General features: G+C 30.2%; 6 protein-coding genes across 9 annotated transcripts; 4 read left to right on the top strand and 2 right to left on the bottom strand.

Annotated features, from left to right (window-relative positions):
* Positions 1 to 129: 129 nt before the first annotated feature.
* Positions 130 to 1,706, top strand: LOC100740027 (glyoxal reductase). Its single transcript, XM_003492417.4, has 6 exons — positions 130 to 391; positions 521 to 601; positions 692 to 799; positions 904 to 1,190; positions 1,270 to 1,471; positions 1,536 to 1,706. Exons 1-6 carry the CDS (start codon positions 331 to 333, stop codon positions 1,673 to 1,675), a joined length of 879 nt encoding a protein of 292 aa, XP_003492465.1. The 5' UTR covers positions 130 to 330; the 3' UTR covers positions 1,676 to 1,706.
* LOC100748498 (tRNA-specific adenosine deaminase 1) lies at positions 1,630 to 3,169 on the top strand. The gene is made up of 3 exons (XM_003492403.3): positions 1,630 to 2,396; positions 2,482 to 2,733; positions 2,836 to 3,169. Exons 1-3 carry the CDS (start codon positions 1,708 to 1,710, stop codon positions 3,113 to 3,115), a joined length of 1,221 nt encoding a protein of 406 aa, XP_003492451.1. The 5' UTR covers positions 1,630 to 1,707; the 3' UTR covers positions 3,116 to 3,169.
* Positions 3,158 to 4,874, bottom strand: LOC100748261 (RNA 3'-terminal phosphate cyclase-like protein). Its single transcript, XM_003492401.4, has 7 exons — positions 4,673 to 4,874; positions 4,344 to 4,583; positions 4,079 to 4,245; positions 3,830 to 4,004; positions 3,605 to 3,755; positions 3,431 to 3,535; positions 3,158 to 3,362 (listed from the first exon to the last, which is right to left on the bottom strand). Exons 1-7 carry the CDS (start codon positions 4,812 to 4,814, stop codon positions 3,218 to 3,220), a joined length of 1,125 nt encoding a protein of 374 aa, XP_003492449.1. The 5' UTR covers positions 4,815 to 4,874; the 3' UTR covers positions 3,158 to 3,217.
* Positions 4,875 to 4,903: 29 nt separating this feature from the next.
* Positions 4,904 to 6,145, top strand: LOC100748377 (UDP-N-acetylglucosamine transferase subunit ALG13 homolog). Its single transcript, XM_003492402.4, has 2 exons — positions 4,904 to 5,201; positions 5,308 to 6,145. The coding sequence occupies exons 1-2, from the start codon at positions 5,109 to 5,111 to the stop codon at positions 5,725 to 5,727; spliced, it is 513 nt and encodes a 170-aa protein (XP_003492450.1). The 5' UTR covers positions 4,904 to 5,108; the 3' UTR covers positions 5,728 to 6,145.
* Positions 6,102 to 8,859, bottom strand: LOC100748139 (succinate--CoA ligase [ADP/GDP-forming] subunit alpha, mitochondrial). 2 transcript variants are annotated; one of them, XM_033322915.1, is made up of 7 exons: positions 8,612 to 8,859; positions 7,638 to 7,873; positions 7,349 to 7,570; positions 7,108 to 7,212; positions 6,788 to 6,991; positions 6,534 to 6,668; positions 6,102 to 6,455 (listed from the first exon to the last, which is right to left on the bottom strand). In XM_033322915.1, exons 1-7 carry the CDS (start codon positions 8,646 to 8,648, stop codon positions 6,369 to 6,371), a joined length of 1,026 nt encoding a protein of 341 aa, XP_033178806.1. In that variant the 5' UTR covers positions 8,649 to 8,859; the 3' UTR covers positions 6,102 to 6,368. The 2 variants fall into 2 exon arrangements, with proteins under 2 accessions (XP_033178806.1, XP_012245544.1); XM_012390121.3 differs by having other exon boundaries at positions 6,812 to 6,991.
* A 678-nt stretch (positions 8,860 to 9,537) lies between these two features.
* Positions 9,538 to 15,671, top strand: LOC100747900. 3 transcript variants are annotated; one of them, XM_033322908.1, is made up of 13 exons: positions 9,538 to 10,085; positions 10,633 to 10,817; positions 11,018 to 11,309; positions 11,398 to 11,504; positions 11,589 to 11,716; positions 11,805 to 11,944; positions 12,010 to 12,125; positions 12,200 to 12,323; positions 12,384 to 12,609; positions 13,703 to 13,870; positions 13,932 to 14,132; positions 14,208 to 14,290; positions 14,381 to 15,671. In XM_033322908.1, exons 2-13 carry the CDS (start codon positions 10,634 to 10,636, stop codon positions 14,508 to 14,510), a joined length of 1,899 nt encoding a protein of 632 aa, XP_033178799.1. In that variant the 5' UTR covers positions 9,538 to 10,085; position 10,633; the 3' UTR covers positions 14,511 to 15,671. The 3 variants fall into 3 exon arrangements, with proteins under 3 accessions (XP_033178799.1, XP_033178800.1, XP_033178801.1); XM_033322909.1 differs by having other exon boundaries at positions 9,540 to 10,085; positions 11,808 to 11,944; XM_033322910.1 differs by having other exon boundaries at positions 9,541 to 10,085; positions 11,808 to 11,944; positions 13,947 to 14,132.
* Positions 15,672 to 16,829: the final 1,158 nt, after the last annotated feature.

The following is a 16,829-nucleotide window of genomic DNA, read 5'->3' as shown; positions in this document are numbered from 1 at the left end:
TATACAATCTTTTGTGCTATGAATAAATTTCTGCTATAATCACTAGGTTTAGTTGAAAAATGTAATATTCTGATTGTTGAAGACATAATTATGATATAATAATTAAATTTTCTAATAAGTTAATGATAGTAATGTACTTAATTCTGAAAATTATAGTCGTACATATCTGACTAGAAAATAGTTTTCAACATTGAAACAAAATTAATTTCTTCCTATTTAATATCACTATATCAAAGATGGCACTATAAAATGATAATGACAATATATACCATATGTATTCCATACGAGTGCAAGTGGAGATTATAAAAAATTTTATAAATTAAGTATAATATGAACAATGCAGCGAAAAATGTTCTCCTTTCAAGTGGTTATACTATGCCTCTTATTGGATGTAAGATCATTAAAATATAAGAAATAGACTATTTTTTACTGTATTTAAGTCTGTATTGAAGGAAATATTAAAATAATGGTAAAAGACACTTGTTACTATTACTTATTATAAAATATTAAATCATTTTAGTTGGAACATACAAAATTCAAGGGAGAGATGTAATATATGAAGTAGTAGATGAAAGTTTAAAAGTTGGTTTTCGTTCTATTGGTATGTATCTAGTGAAATTATTAATATTATTAATTTGTCCTATTATAAATATATTCTGAAAATGTATCATTTCTTATTTATTACATATAGATACAGCTGTAGTGTATCGAAATGAAGAAGATATTGGCTATGCTCTGAAAAATTTATTACCAAAATATAATCTTCAAAGGAGTGATATATTTATTACAACTAAGCTTTGTATGTATCAATAATAATTTTATATAATATAAAGCATGTTAGACTTAAAAAATTAAATATATATACAAATATATAAATATATCATAATCATATATTTATGATAGCACCAAGTGAACATGGAGATCCAAAAGGAATAGAAAAGTCTGTACAAAGATCTCTTACAGCACTTAATACTACATACATTGATTTGTACTTGATTCATTGGCCAGGTGCAGCCAATATTTCAGAAAGTTCAACAAATAATCCAAGCTTAAGAGCAAAGACTTGGGATAAACTAGTAGAATTGAAGAAACAAGGGTACATAAGATCCATAGGTGTATCCAACTATACAATCAAACATCTAGAAGAATTATTGCAAAATTGTAAAGATACACCACCAAGTGTTAATCAAGTAAATCAATTGTACCTGAATTTAATTTGTATTTTAATTTATATTAATTAAAAAATTGAAATATATTTCTGTATTATAGGTTGAGTTGCATCCACATTATCATCAAAAAGAATTAATTAAGTACTGCAATAACAAAGGGATTCATGTACAAGCATATTCTTCTTTAGGAACTAGTAGCAGTACTAATCTTTTAAGAGATCCAGTTGTCGTAAAAATAGCTACTCAACTTAATGTATCACCAGCACAATTATTATTAAATTGGGCTTTGCAACAAGGAATTGGTAAATAATTTTCCTTTTTAAGATGAATATTTCTACCATGTATCATTTAATGATATTATTACAGGCATCATTCCCAAAGCTGTAAAGAAAGAACATATAAGAGATAATATACAGCTAGATTTTGTTATTGATGAAGAAAGTATGAGAGCTTTATTTTCTCTACCTCAACATAAATATGCTTGGGATCCTTCCAATGTGTATTAGATAGATTAAATGCAAATAAAATAAAAAAAAACATGGAAGATCTTGCAGATCAGATTGCACACCTTTGTTTAGAAAAATATAATAAGCTTGGTAAGAATGGTAAACCATCAGAGAAGGAGTGGACTGTGCTATCAGGCATAGTGTTAAAAAAAAAGGACAACTCGCTCACTTTAGTAGCTCTTGCTACAGGCACAAAATGCTTAGGAAAATTAGATTTAATAAATACGAAAATATATGAGGAAGGTTGCAGATTAAGTGATTCTCATGCAGAAATACTTGTTAGGCGTGCCTTTTTGAGATATTTATATGAGCAAATCAATTTCTTACTCAGTGACTCTAAAAGTGATGTTTTTACAATAGATGATCAGAAAAAAATTAAAATAAACGATAAAATATCGTTTCATTTCTTTACGAGTCAAACTCCTTGTGGAGATTGTTCTATATTTTTGAAAGAAGAATTCTATGAAGATGATGCACCTCCAGCAAAAATAATAAAATGTGATTATAATAACAGAGTAGAAACAATAGAATCAAATACCGATAAAAAAGAAAAACAAATAATTAAAGATATATATAGAACCGGTGCAAAATGCATAAAATCCGAAAAATGCCAAGATCTTCATTTACCTGGAATAAACTACCACGTGGTTGGACCGCTACGTACTAAACCAGGAAGGGGAAATCCTACTCTTAGCTTATCTTGTTCAGACAAAATGGCAAAGTAAATACAACTGTGTAATATTACAATTAATATGAAATGGTATTCTTATAGAATATGAAAATTAAGCTTTATCTATTGATTTTAGATGGAATTTACTTGGAGTACAAGGATCACTTTTATCAATATTGATACCTCCAATAAAAATGGAAACTATTGTAGTTGGAGGCAATTCTCCTTTTTCTCTAGAGGCGATGGAACGTGGATTGTACAAACGATTTAACGAAAAAGTACATAAACTAAAGATTGTACAAAGTAAACTTTACTTTAAACAACAAAAAAATTCTGAAAGGAAACATCCATGTCCATCGAGTATAATATGGTGTGCTGTAAGAAATCGGTAATCTTTAATATTTACTTTTACTTAAATATTTATATTTACTTTTTCTCTGATAAAGCTATGTTTTTAAACAAGATGGTCTTAATAATTGTTTATTTATAGCGATACTGAAGTAGCGGTTGAGGGTAGAAAGCAAGGAGCTACGAAAAAAAAGAAAGGTAGCAATCTACTTATAACGAGACGCGCTCTTTTTGAAATGTTCTTGCAAACTTGTGATAAATATCAACACCCTGATTGTAATATAAGACATCCTAAAAAGATTACCTATTTGGATTGTAAAATGTGGTCCAAAAATTATCAAAGCTTGTGGAACACTTTAAAATCAGGGTCTTTTTGTGCTTGGCCTTCTAAACCAATTTGGTTACAAACATTTGTGTTGTAGAATATTTAATATTCTTTAATATACAAATAAGAAGATTATAAATATGTACAAACATATATATTTTTAAAATTGGTACATATAAAAAATAAGTACAATACTATTTTACAATGTTCGTTTATTTATATTAGTATATCCTACACCTATACAGGTTAAGACAACTTGTTCTAATATTTCATCTTCTTCTTTAAGTGGATCGATTTTAAAAACAACTCCAAAGAAATCTCTTAAATCGCGTAAAAATTGTATCCTGTGATAATATCATACATCAGTCTTATCATTTTAGGATAAATACAAATGTATAAAACAGTTACTTACATTGCCGGTGATAAAGGCCCTGTTACAACTTTAGACACATCTTTCCTACCCAATGCCATAAACATTGCAGTCATAGCTTGAAAAGGTGAATCTACACAACCATTTCTAAAATCATATATATTTATATAATATTTTCATTATCTGATGTATATTCAGTAGTTATGCTTGCTTTACCTGTAAATTTCATTAACTAATTTCATAGCTGCTTCTTTACCAATATCTTCTGGTACACAAGGCAAAGAAGCTGCTGTCATTAGAGGTGAAAATGCTTCTCCACCAAAAATAACATCAGTTGTTGTTTCAGCTGATAAAGATACTCCAAAACCTGTCATATTTTCAAGTATTTAATGATATTTAATATATTTAGCGTTATTAGTTTCCGAACAACTAAATACATACCTGGTGATTTTCCACTAGATGCACCTTTACAATGATCTGTATAAATGTAAACATCTGGCAGGAAGTTTAACAGTATACCTTTAGCAGACTCCACAATTCGATTAGCAATAGCAGGAGATACACGTATACTACATGCAGTACCTCTGATCCTTTTCACCATTCCACTATTTTGAAACTACATATGCACCTCTTTATTTTTAAGTTATAAATTATAAATACTTTAATAAAGAAGATATACTTTCTACTAACTTGGATACTTCTAAGATTACGACTAGGAGGACATTTAAATTTAATTTCTCCACCACCTAGAGGTGCAGCTCCTCTTTTATTAATGGTAAAGATAACTTCATTATCACCAGACAGAAATTTTTTCAATATAGGTACAGCACATGCCTTTAGTCTGTCCACAGAAGGATCTTAAATACAATGACATATATATAATTTTTTAGCTGTTTGCCATTACAATAACTGACAATGTTCTGTGCTTAAAAATTTATCATGGAGGATTAGTTACCTATTGTATTATTAGTGATTCCTCTCAGTTTTATATCCACAGTTTTTTTACAAAATGGAGCTAACATCATAATTCCTTCTAGATAATAACCAATACCTCGTTGTACACTACAATCATGCTCTAATTCACCACCGTACAATAATCCAGGATTATAATATAAATTAGTTCCTGTTTCATTTAATTCTATTCTTGATCCATTTGTTATTTTATCCAATAAGCGAATAAAACTGACTTCGTACTCTACACATAATGAATATATTAATAATAATAAAAATATAATATATATAAATCTTTGAATATTTTCAAAAGAAGTATATGTTTAAACTAACCTTTAACTCCTGGATAGTCATCTTTAACTCTAATATTTGTAATTCGCACAGGCTTGCCTGATAATGTTGACAATAATAAGCGATATCGTAAATAATTACACCCTTCGTATGTTAAAACGTTATTTTTTCTTTCGGCTGGCATGTTTTATTAAAATTCGCGGCGGTAAACAAATCGATGTGATGGAAACATGGAACTTGGAACTTTCTGACGTCATAATACTGTTTTATCAAGCACAGTTTTTCTTCTAGATTATTTTTTTTTTCGTACAGTCGGTACAATTCTGATACGTACAAATTGAACAAATGTCAATTTGACAACATTATTGAATATTTTTGCCGAATTGTTGAAAAACAATATATTATTGCCAACAACAATTAAGATAGTGATATATGATTTTATTAATATTGGAATCTATAATATTTTTAAATATTTAAAATGACACAATTGACACAAAGGATATTTGTTACTGTTGGCACAACCAAATTTGATGAACTAATCGAGACAGTGCTTAGCTCGGAAGTTTTAGAGGTAAAAGACTATGAGAATTTCAGTTCTTAATATGAAGTTATAAAAACATTTAGTAATAAATCTATAACCCAATTTAGAGTAATTTTTTAAACATATATTATTTTAGGTATTATCGTCAAAAGGATATCATGAAATCATCTTGCAAGTTGGCAGAACGTTATTTGTACCAGATTGTACCCCACGTTGTGGTTTTGTCAATATTGAATATTTCAATTTAAGCGCAGATATAATTAACTATGTACAAAATGCTGATCTTATTATAAGTCACGCAGGAGCAGGAAGTATTTTAGATGCTTTAGAGTGTAGAAAAAATTTAATTGTAGTTGCAAATGAAAATTTAATGGATAATCATCAATTAGAATTAGCTGAGCAACTCTATGAAGATAAACATTTATACTATTGTACTTGTAAAACTTTGTTAAACACTATACAAACCATGAATTTTACTCAGTTAAAACCTTTCGTTAATAAAAGGAGTAGACATATTGCTAAATTTATAGACCAAATAATGGGATTTTTACCATGAAAGAAAGTTTGAAAAATATTCCAAGAAATACAGTTTTTTATTTCTTATTTATAATAAACAAAAATATTTAAGAGGTTAATGTTTATATTTTGCTTAATATATTTAGATTTTTATTGTTTTACAATATGGATATATAACAGCTTTATTTGTTATAACAGATATAGCTTTAGTATAATTTACAACAATATAGTTTAAATAACTATTCCTTAAAATTATGATTTAATAGCATAGAAAAATTTATAATTTCTGGTTAATAAAAATGGTAACGAAGAATAGTGGCAGTTATTGTTAGATACTTTTTATAGCATCTTTAGATGGTTGCTAATTTTTAAAATAAAAGCTATATCAGTAAAAATATTTTCTAAATACTGTACAATGTTAACATAAATTTAGTTTCTTAACAAAGTGTCATATTTCTTTGCAAGTATTCTTTTTAGGAATAAGATAATCGAGTAACCTCGATTTATCGATGAACATAATCATTGTTATCAACGATTTAATGAATTTGAACATTTCAATGCATTATATCGTTTTCTCGATTTCTTAGACGGTCCTAGCATTGTTTATACTTTCAATTTATTGTATGAAGATACATCCATATGAAGCAAACTACATATGTATATTTTTAGTGGCATGTGTCTTTAATTACAGACCAAGCCAAGACGTGTCATTTCTTTCAAAAGTTCATTTCCCATTTGCGCAGGGCTCCTTGAAACTATTACACCAGCCTGAATAAAGTAAAACAATATTTATATTTATCATAACGAAAATATGGGTTTTATTGTAAATAGCAAACAAATTAATACCTTTTCGAGTGCATTAATTTTATCTTGAGCGCCTCCCTTTCCGCCTGAAATGATAGCTCCGGCGTGTCCCATTCTTCGACCAGGTGGAGCAGTAATACCAGCAATAAACGACACTACTGGTTTAGCTTTACCTCCCTATGATTATACCAGGCATATTACATTCGTATTCGATAATATTTAAAAATGAATTGCACTTATAAGGATTCTTGGATTATAAGGAATGGTAAGTTAAGATAGGATGAGGATTTGGGTACCAGTAACTTAGAAGAGCAACCAACAGTATTATGTTGAATGAGATATTCCGCCGCTGATTCTTCTGCGCTGCCGCCAATTTCACCAATCATTATAATACCATCACAGTCTGGGTCCCTAAGGAATACATCCAAACAATCAATGAAGTCTGTTCCATTAAATGGATCACCACCAATTCCAATACAAAGTGTTTGCCCAAGACCAGCCTTAAAGAAAAATTTTCTTACAGTTTCTTATTACAAAATTATTCTAAAAAACTTTTTTATTGTATTATTTAAGAAAGAATTATGTTTTTTAAGCAAAAAGGATATCATTCACTTACAAGGGTTGTTTGATTTACAGCCTCATATGTTAATGTTCCTGATCTTGACACAATACCAATTTTTCCTTTTTGATGTATATGTCCTGGCATAATACCTATTTTGCACTACAAATAGATATCTGTTATATGTTACCATATAGATATGTATCAACATAGTTATACATTTAAATTTAAAAATTTGCATATAATTTGTATGTAAAATACAAATTTTTAAATACTGACAAATATTAAATATCTGCACCTGCTCTGGAGCTATTATTCCTGGACAATTTGGTCCAATTAAACGAGATTTGTTTTGTTCCAAAAGTCGTCTTTTAACTTTGACCATATCATGTTGTGGAATACCTTCAGTAATACATACAATTAATGGCATTTCTGCATCTATTGCCTCCATAATAGCTGCAGCTGCACCTGGAGGAGGAACATAAATTACAGTTGCGGTAGCACCTGTAGCTTCCTTTGCCTAAAAGAAAAGCACAATTAATACATTTATAAATGTATAAAATATAAAATGGATGTTCTTTTCCCACCTCCTTTACACTTTTAAAAACTGGTTTTCCTAGATGTTCTGTACCAGCCTTCTTGGGGTTAACACCACCTACTATTTTAGTACCATATTCAATGGCCTGTTGACAATGAAATGTCCCTTGTTTGCCAGTAAAACCTTGACATATAACTTTGGTATTGGAATCAATTTTTAAATTTTTCCTAGTATCTACATAGTTGAACCTTATTTGGGTACGTAATAAATTACCACAGTTTCTGACTGAAACATACAAGAAATGATTTTTTTTTTGAACATTTTTTTAAGAAATGAGATTCTAAAAGAATGTAAATACTAATATACTTCGACCTTCCTTGTAATAAATGTAATAATACTAAAATAATACATATTTTATGACATAAAAAGATTTTAAGGCATTGCTTTAAACATTATTTGCAAATAGATGTTATTTATAGGGATAATATCAAATTTCTTAACTTTTGGGTCAAGGTTCATTAATTGTATATTATCCAATGATTAATATGACACTTATTCTGATAGAGCAGATTAATTAACGTATTAAAAAAACTATGCCATTGTATTTAATAGTTGTATAAAATCAAATTAATATGTATGATACAAATAAAATATAATAAAAAGAAAAGAATTATGAAGCTTTTGTTACAAAGTACAACTATGTGAAATACACAAAGACTTAATATGGAATTATATAATGTTTAATTAATAGTTAAGATTGTTGAATCTACTGAGTTAAAACCATATATTGTCAAAAATATTAAGTTATGAAAAATTACATATGTCCTTATATAATTGAAAATGATAACATAAATAGAATTTATTTAAAGTATTTTTAGTTAAAAAAAATGATAGAACATGAGTATCACGAGAAATGGGCGTGAAATATTACGATATTTCACAAACATGTTACAATTATATTTCGAAATATACAAAGGTCTCCTTTTAACATTTAAAAATTTCGGACGATTATTCTCATCTTACCTGTGAATTTTGAAAATGTTCTGATAGCCACAGCCATTCTTTTAATTAATGTTTCTCTTAAGATAGTCAATAAACGAAATTGGATTATTAGAGGATCACCATTAGAGGACTACCACAGCGGACGACCGAGGTCAAGTTCGAAAGAAAATACACGGACGAATTGTACTTAGCGCATGTACATATAATTTAAGTATATCTAATGCTCCAGATTCGCTATGAACTTGTCAAATGACAGGAACATTGAACATCGAACTGATTGGTCCATTCTTCTATAAAATATTTTCTTCAAGCTAATTTTCAACGCAAAAATTTTATTGCTAGGTAATCTTGTACGCGATTTTAGACGTGTCAGGACAATCAAATAGTTATCATTTGTTTATTATTAAACATTAGAAATAAGTACCTCTATAGTTTCTCGTTTATTTTTAAATTTTATTTCCTTTTTTTTTATTTTTGATATAACATTTCTATCTGAAATAATGAGATATACCTTATATTGATGTAATGAGATATACTTTAAAATCTAATTAGGTATATAAATTTCATATAATTTAGAAGTTAAACATTAATAAAAAATTTCCGTAATTTCGCAACTTCTTTCTCTCTTGTTGTTAAAAATATAGGGGATTAGCTTTGTCTCTATTTATATCTTTGAAATATACACTAGACTTCGCGGTCATATAAACAGATCGCAACACTCGCTGGGGAAAACCGTCCGAAAGTTGAATCATGAAACATCAACATGGAAGACAACAAAGTTCTCGTTCTTGCGAGATGGACACAGGTGAGTAGAGTGTCTCCATCTCTTTTTGAGACATTTATAGCATGTCATGCATGCGCAGAACGTAAACTTTCTTGTCTTTCATGCTGATTTTCCACGATTCAATGTTCAGACGGTTTCTTCTATGCTTTTGGTATATGAGTGACGACACCTAATTATAAGATCGTGCCAGAGTTACTCGTCTTTCGTCAGGTACATACGTTTTAAATAAAAATGTAAAATTAGAATAATGCAGTAAGAAACTTAAATAAATACATCGTAAACGAATTAGTATCACATGGATAATCAACTTCATGCTCCGAAAATTGGTAATAAATATAGTGGTAGTTTTATAGAAAGAAAAGGTAGCATGCTGTATAATCAACGGAGGCCACCGAAAAAGTGAGCGTAGTTAATGAAAGTTACGATTGATGGTATCATAGTTGCCAAATGTATATTACTGAAAGAAAGTCTACATAAATCCTTTTTCGATTTTATTGTTATTGCTGATATAAGAATTTAATTATACACAAATTTTTCATATGGATCGAATAGTTTGCTAAAATTTGTAGTGATTCGATTACGAAGTTAACATCGATGGGCATAGATAGAACGACATAAATGACAGTGATGTATAGAAAATAAATATCTTGATAAAAATGACGTGGTGAAGAGAACCTTAGCATTTTACAAAACCATCGAAGGAATTGCAAGGTATACGCTCTTACAACAGTTTCTAGTGTTTCGTTTCCATTCTTTCGTGATACCATTCCAACAAGCATCTATGAAAGGGAACAATAAAAATTATTTCAAATGCCGAAGGTTTCAAATATAATTTCAAACGTAATTGGAGAAAATTATATTTTTGAATTTAAAAAGTTATATTAGTTACATTGTTCATATATAGCACAAAAATTTCTTAGTATATATATATAATATGTATATTGATATATATATATATACATATATATACGTATATATACATATATATATATACGTTATGTATTACGTGTCATCGAATTATTTTCATTACGATAAAAGACTAGTATTGTTATATATTTAGAGTGTATTTTTTTTAAGATAAATGAAAGCTCTGTCATTGAGAAGTAAAGAAAATATGCCTATATTCTTTGCCGGAATATACAATTTTTTTCAATCATTTAGTATTTTATTTAATTTATTTCAATTATTTTACATTTTATAGTGATATATTTTCATTAACGTTTTATGTTAATGATAATTAATTGAATTTATCAAACAGGATGGAAGAAAGTGCAAGTTCTGAAAATATTTGGTGTAAAACTAAATCAGACGAACAAAATAATTTGTATCATGCAGAATCTATAACTTCCTCTATGGAAGCAAATTCTACTTCTTTAGCAGATATATTTGATACAGCTTTTACATCTACAGTTGATCCTTCTCCACAACCAAGATTTAATTCAGGTAGAGACAAAATATCGATATAAGACATATATTAATTCATTTTTTCATATTTTTAGTACTGAATTTCCACTAAATAAAGCAATAATGAAGTTCGTTAAATTATGTTTTTAATAACATTAAATGTATATAAAATGATTCACACGAAAATAAACATACAAAGGGATCATAAATAACTTCAATATTCAATTTTTTCATTCTAGGCAACGAAATGGAATATGATCACTTATTTGCAGAAAGTGATGTAGAAGATTTAGATGTGGTTCCTATTAATCCTTATGTAAATCCATCTCATCATACTGCTTCAAATAGTAATTTTGTTTTTGGAACTTATTTACATGGGCCTGAAACAACAGGAGGAATATTACATGAACGTGATCCTCCAGTAAAACATAAAAGTAGAAAAAATGAAGACCGTAAATCATTCAACAACCAACACTCTGATAATTTGGGTGTAGCTGGACCATCTAGATCATCAGATGGAATTTCTAACAAGTATGAATTTAGAATTAAGTTTAAAACTTTTTGTGATAGATTTGTACTTAGTTAGATCAATAATTATTAATGAAAATGTTTTAAACAGAGTTATGCAAAATATGGAAAATGACAGTGCCAATGAAGTTAATACTTTGTATCACTCAGTTTTGCCAAATACAATTAATTCTCAGCAACATTCTACACATGCAACAAGTATGGTTTTTGTTTCACATGAATAATATATGAATAAAAAGTAATAAACAGATAATTTATATAGTTTCACTTTATATTGGATAGAAAATGATGATACACCGTCAGCACCTGATCTACAATTAGATTGGTCCTCGAGTAGTGATGATGCTACTAGTAGTGATGACGAAGATGGATCAGTTGAAGTTCTTGTTTCAGTAAATCATAATAATAAGGTGAAATAGCTTTATTATGTTGAGTTATTTAAAAATATAATTTATGTTAAGAGTTTAAGATACAAAGCGTTTTACTATATTTTAACAGCAGAATTCTGCACAAAATAATGAGGAAGGTAATCGTCCAGTAACTGTAGTTGATTTAACTGTGGAATCAGATGAAGAGCATACACCTCCTACTCCTACAACTTCGGTAGTAACTCCGACTACTACGGACTATGTACCTAGGTATGAATAACAAATTATTTTATGTATAATACGCTTCATTACTGATTTTAATAATTTTTTTACAGTGGGCACAACACTTATTGCTTGCATGACCATGTATATCATGGTCGATGTATACACCACAATTACAGAATTCCAATTCCTGTTATACCTGTAAGATATAATCAAATACCAGCTACAGGTATGATAGAAAAATTAAAAGAAAGACTAACAAAATTTTCAGTGATGTTATTTCGAATTTGTTCTTTTTTATAGATGCTTCTACAGGAATGTTAAGACCACGTATGCATCCAGTACAAGAAAGACTATGGAGGATGCAACAACGTGTACAAGAAGTACATAGGCGGAGTCTTCATCCAAGATTCTCAACACATCACACGTTAGTATTACAATAAATATTGGAAATTTCACATCATACAATACTTTTTATATTTCGTAGTACAACGTCGTGCAATCCACATGTGCATCAAGCAAGCCAACATACGTGTAACAATGGAAATGCTAATTCTGCGAATAATCGTTGCAACGGTGCAGAAAACATGACATTTGCAGAGAATTATTTCCCGCCTCCAATTTTGCCACCACCTCAACAACCTACTGTTTATAGTCATCCAGAGGCTAGAAGGCCACCAAGCGTTAGCCCGCCTTGTCCCGAAATAATTCAGGTAATTCAGTGCATTCAAGATTTATATTATACATGTCGGAGACGAAAGAACATCGGAGCCTCTGGAATTTTGGATAATCCCGCAACATTGTAATCTAGAGTCTACGGTAGCTGTAATTAAACAATTGTAGTTATTCAATCCGATTGTAACTGTTCGAGATTAGTGATAGTGAGCTTTGGCTCGAGGCGAATGTAGCCACGGTCACGGGATGAACGCTTTGTCTAACAAAGGCATGGAGTAATTCTATAGCTCTCCTTAAAAAGGAAATAGTTGTAACACTCGACAGTAAACATTCCAACGGTCTCTGTCCCGTAGCTCGCCACACGCAGATTCTATTCTTCGAGTAAGATGATTGCCAGATGTCGATGTGTCTCCGCAGTACATGTTCAGGTAGCCCGAGGGCCCGTTATAAATCTTAAGATTTAGTCAACTAAAGTCCTTCAAACAGACAAACAGTCTTTGTCCCAACTACGGGAAAATAGGGGAGACCTATTTTTCAACGAGCGGCGTCTCCCACTAGCAACTTTCCCTCGAGGGCGGCTAGCATCTTTTCCTAACCACCGGTATGGAGATTGACCAATTAGCAGCAACGTCAATTTCCCCTACTTTCTGAACGAAGGCTTTTCTCGACGAATCCGATGATCTCGTGTCCTTACACACATCCCAGTTTTCCTCTGTGGCATCATCAGGACGGGAAAGTCATTTTCTCTCGCGATCTCACCGACGAAAAGAGTAACCCCTTACGACCAGTGAATATTACGCGTCCGACTTAGATTTTGTGAGCACGTTCATCTATCATCCCGTCGACCGCGGATTCGTTATTGAACCTAAGATCATTGTCATTAGTTTCTCGAGTATCTAATTACCACGGTTACTTGTCCAGTTCTATGATAATCGTATTTGCACTAGTCGATGTCTTCTCTATTGCATAACGACACGTGTAATCCAAACGAAGATTCATTTCACGCTCCTAACTCTAATTCTAATGTAAACCCGACATACATATGATTTTAATGTTACAATGAATTCATAATTTATTTCCTTTTCGTTTCTATTAAATTTTATAATTATTGATTTATATTTTTGTGTTTAGGAAAGTCCTTTGAGTGGCCAGTTACCAACACAACCCATTATGCTGCCTTCAATGCCAGTTCATCCTTATGTACATCATATGTATCATCATTATGGTCCTCATCGAAGACCATCCGGTCCACAACATAGACACCATATTCATATCAATTGGTTACAACATCTTCATTTGGTATGCTTTCAAACACAGTACTTTGAATTCTATATATTTTTATACTTGTTATGTAATGCAGATGCGTTTCACGCAGCAAGGATCTGATGCTCACGACATGATGCCATTTCCATCTTTGGGTTTGCTGCACCCAGCGCGTCAAATGTCGGCGCAACTTGAGAATTATATGCGCCTTGTTGACCTACGACGTATGGCCGCTATTAGTTGCGGAGCTACACAGGAGTCAATAGAAAGTCACACATTCCGTCATAAGTACAAACGGGTAAATTACGTAAAAATTGACGTATATGTTCATTATCATATCATCCTTACTTCGTGATATTTTCTCGTTTTATAGGAGAAAAAAGTCGAAAATAGTGAAGACGCTATTGAAAAGTGTACTATATGTTTATCCGAATTCGAAGACTGCGAAAGTGTCAGGTACAAATTAATTCTCATACGCAATGTAAATTAATTTCAGCAATTAATTTTTCACAAATTATATTTTTCTAATATTGTTTTTTTATACAGGAGGCTTCCATGTATGCATTTATTTCACATAGACTGTGTCGATCAGTGGTTATGTACTAATAAACGCTGTCCTATATGTCGAGTGGATATTGAAACTTTTTTACACAAGGAGCTTGAAAGCACTGCATAGTTTAAGGTCGATTTTAACCATCCGTTTTCGTTTTTAAGTATAATCAGGTAATATTCACATCTAAGTATTTTAAAAGATCCTATTCATAAATAAACCTTTTTCTGACACTGCTATGAATGTTGATGTAAAAAAATTTTACTGTGAATAATCAAAATATCGATAATGGAATAGAACTAAGTTCCTGGAGTTGTAAGAGAGAGATTTGTTTTCATTATCTTTACATCCGTGTCATGGGTATTAATAATAGTGTACATAAAAAAATGTTAGGTTTGTTTATTATTCGTTATTATATTAATAAGTCACGTAATTTGATCGATAATTTATACATGTATGAAATGTTTCGGATGACAACATTGTTAGATTATAGCAAATATTTTAAGTGGTACATCTCTTCGTGGTTTTTTATTCTACTTCTTTTATTATGTGATACATAAAAAGAAATTAATGAATCATAACAGCCAATACAATGAATTTTCTAAATTAGAACAGAAACGAATGTAAATTAATAATAATTACGTAAAAATATATTACTCCTGTGTTACGGTAATTCTCCACTGGGTGCTATACTGATACATAAATTTTATATACGCTAAACATATTTTAATGATTTGTCGAAATGAATTATTAAATATTTCCGCGTCGAACGATTCTTTGAGGCTATGTATACCTTTCGTAAGTTTTTATATTAAACTAGTTTTTTAATAAAACTGTACTCGAACAATTCTTTACTAATAACTTTTTATTCTACATAAAAGAGTATATCATCTTATTAAGAAAATATGGATGATCGTGAAGTTTAATGAAAAAAATAATGATTTAGAAAAAAACTTCCTATTTTAAACTTCATTTCCGCATCATTTTATTGGTACAGTTAGTAATAATTAAAAAGGACATGTATTTTAATTCATCAAGTTGAATGAAACACCTTGTATAATATTCAATAAATTATTATTATTATGTCTAGTGCGTAATAAAAATAATTATTATCCTTTTGCATTTGAATGTCGGCGCTGTGGCGGCATAATAAAATTGTCTACAAATTCGAATGCCGTCATGATGACGATACGCTTTTATTATGCTTGTACATTTATGATTCTGTAATCGAAAAGTATTGTAAATGTCTGTTACTCTTTAATCTAAAATATATTTACTTCCAGATAATCTGTTGTTTATTAATATTTATCTATTTAGATATATGCATATAATAATAATACTTGATAAATTTGCTTCGATCGAGTATGTCAACTGCAAAGAGCTATAATATTTCCATTACATTGTACGCTTAATAGTTGTACTGTTTTCCGACTCAACGATTTTTATCAGAAGTTTTCCGCTCATTGTCTCTTTTTCGAGACAATTTCTTCGTCCAATGGGCTTCGTCAAATCAACTGTCCGACATATACGTCGTACAGATGTCGTACAGAAGGCGCATAGATGTCGCGTTCGTACCATTTATTTTCAATTTTATGTATTATGTATATAAGGTGCAAAAATGGAACAGAAATAAAAACTAAGAGAAAAAAATCAGCATGGGCGTCCATGAGACTACGCTGCTTTTAGCAAAAAGACCTCACCTTAACGTATGTATAATCGTGCGAATCGTGTGAGTCAGAGTCACAGTCGGTTGTTTACCTTTTTTTTTCACTATAATTGATAATCGTAGACAGTAGCACGAGAACTTGCAACACAAGAGACGATTTTAGATATGCAAAAGTTACTTAAAGTCCTTCATCTGCGAGATGCCTATCAAATTTATGACTAATCGGCATGACATTTCGTAGAAATGAGGGAAGAGTATATATATATATATATACTACTTGAAAATATGTATTATTACAATTCTATAGGATATAGGATCTATAGTTTTTACATAAAACTAATGGAATAAAGATATATCCTCTGAAATTTTAAGCTCTCTTTCTTTTTATTATTAGAGTTAGAGTTTTTATTATTATTTTTTTCTTATTATTTATTAGTTAGTTATAAAAGGTATTAGGATAAAGGATATTAGTATATCCAATATCAGATAAAATTCTTTTAAACATCAACAGATTCTTTGGACCATAAACTGGCGAATTTGTAAACATTTTTCACACCATTATACCTCATCTATCAAGAATATAACACCTCATCATCCACCTCCTTGATCATTTAATCTAAGGGTACTAAACGAATAAATAAATGGCGGAACAAGAAAAAGGAGCAAAAAAAAGGCAAGCCGACGATCCGACGATCTTGTTGACCTGTCTTCGGGGAGAGCGCGAAAGAAATTAGTCAAACGCCAATGACAATGTTGATTGACGCGATCCCCGCTCTGTT

The sequence above is a fragment of the Bombus impatiens genome, unplaced genomic scaffold (genome assembly GCF_000188095.3).
Source record: "Bombus impatiens unplaced genomic scaffold, BIMP_2.2 scf_0724, whole genome shotgun sequence".
Taxonomy (NCBI): Eukaryota; Metazoa; Arthropoda; class Insecta; order Hymenoptera; family Apidae; genus Bombus; species Bombus impatiens.
Note: the sequence above shows the minus strand (reverse complement) of the source record. Positions and strands in the feature narration are given on the sequence as shown.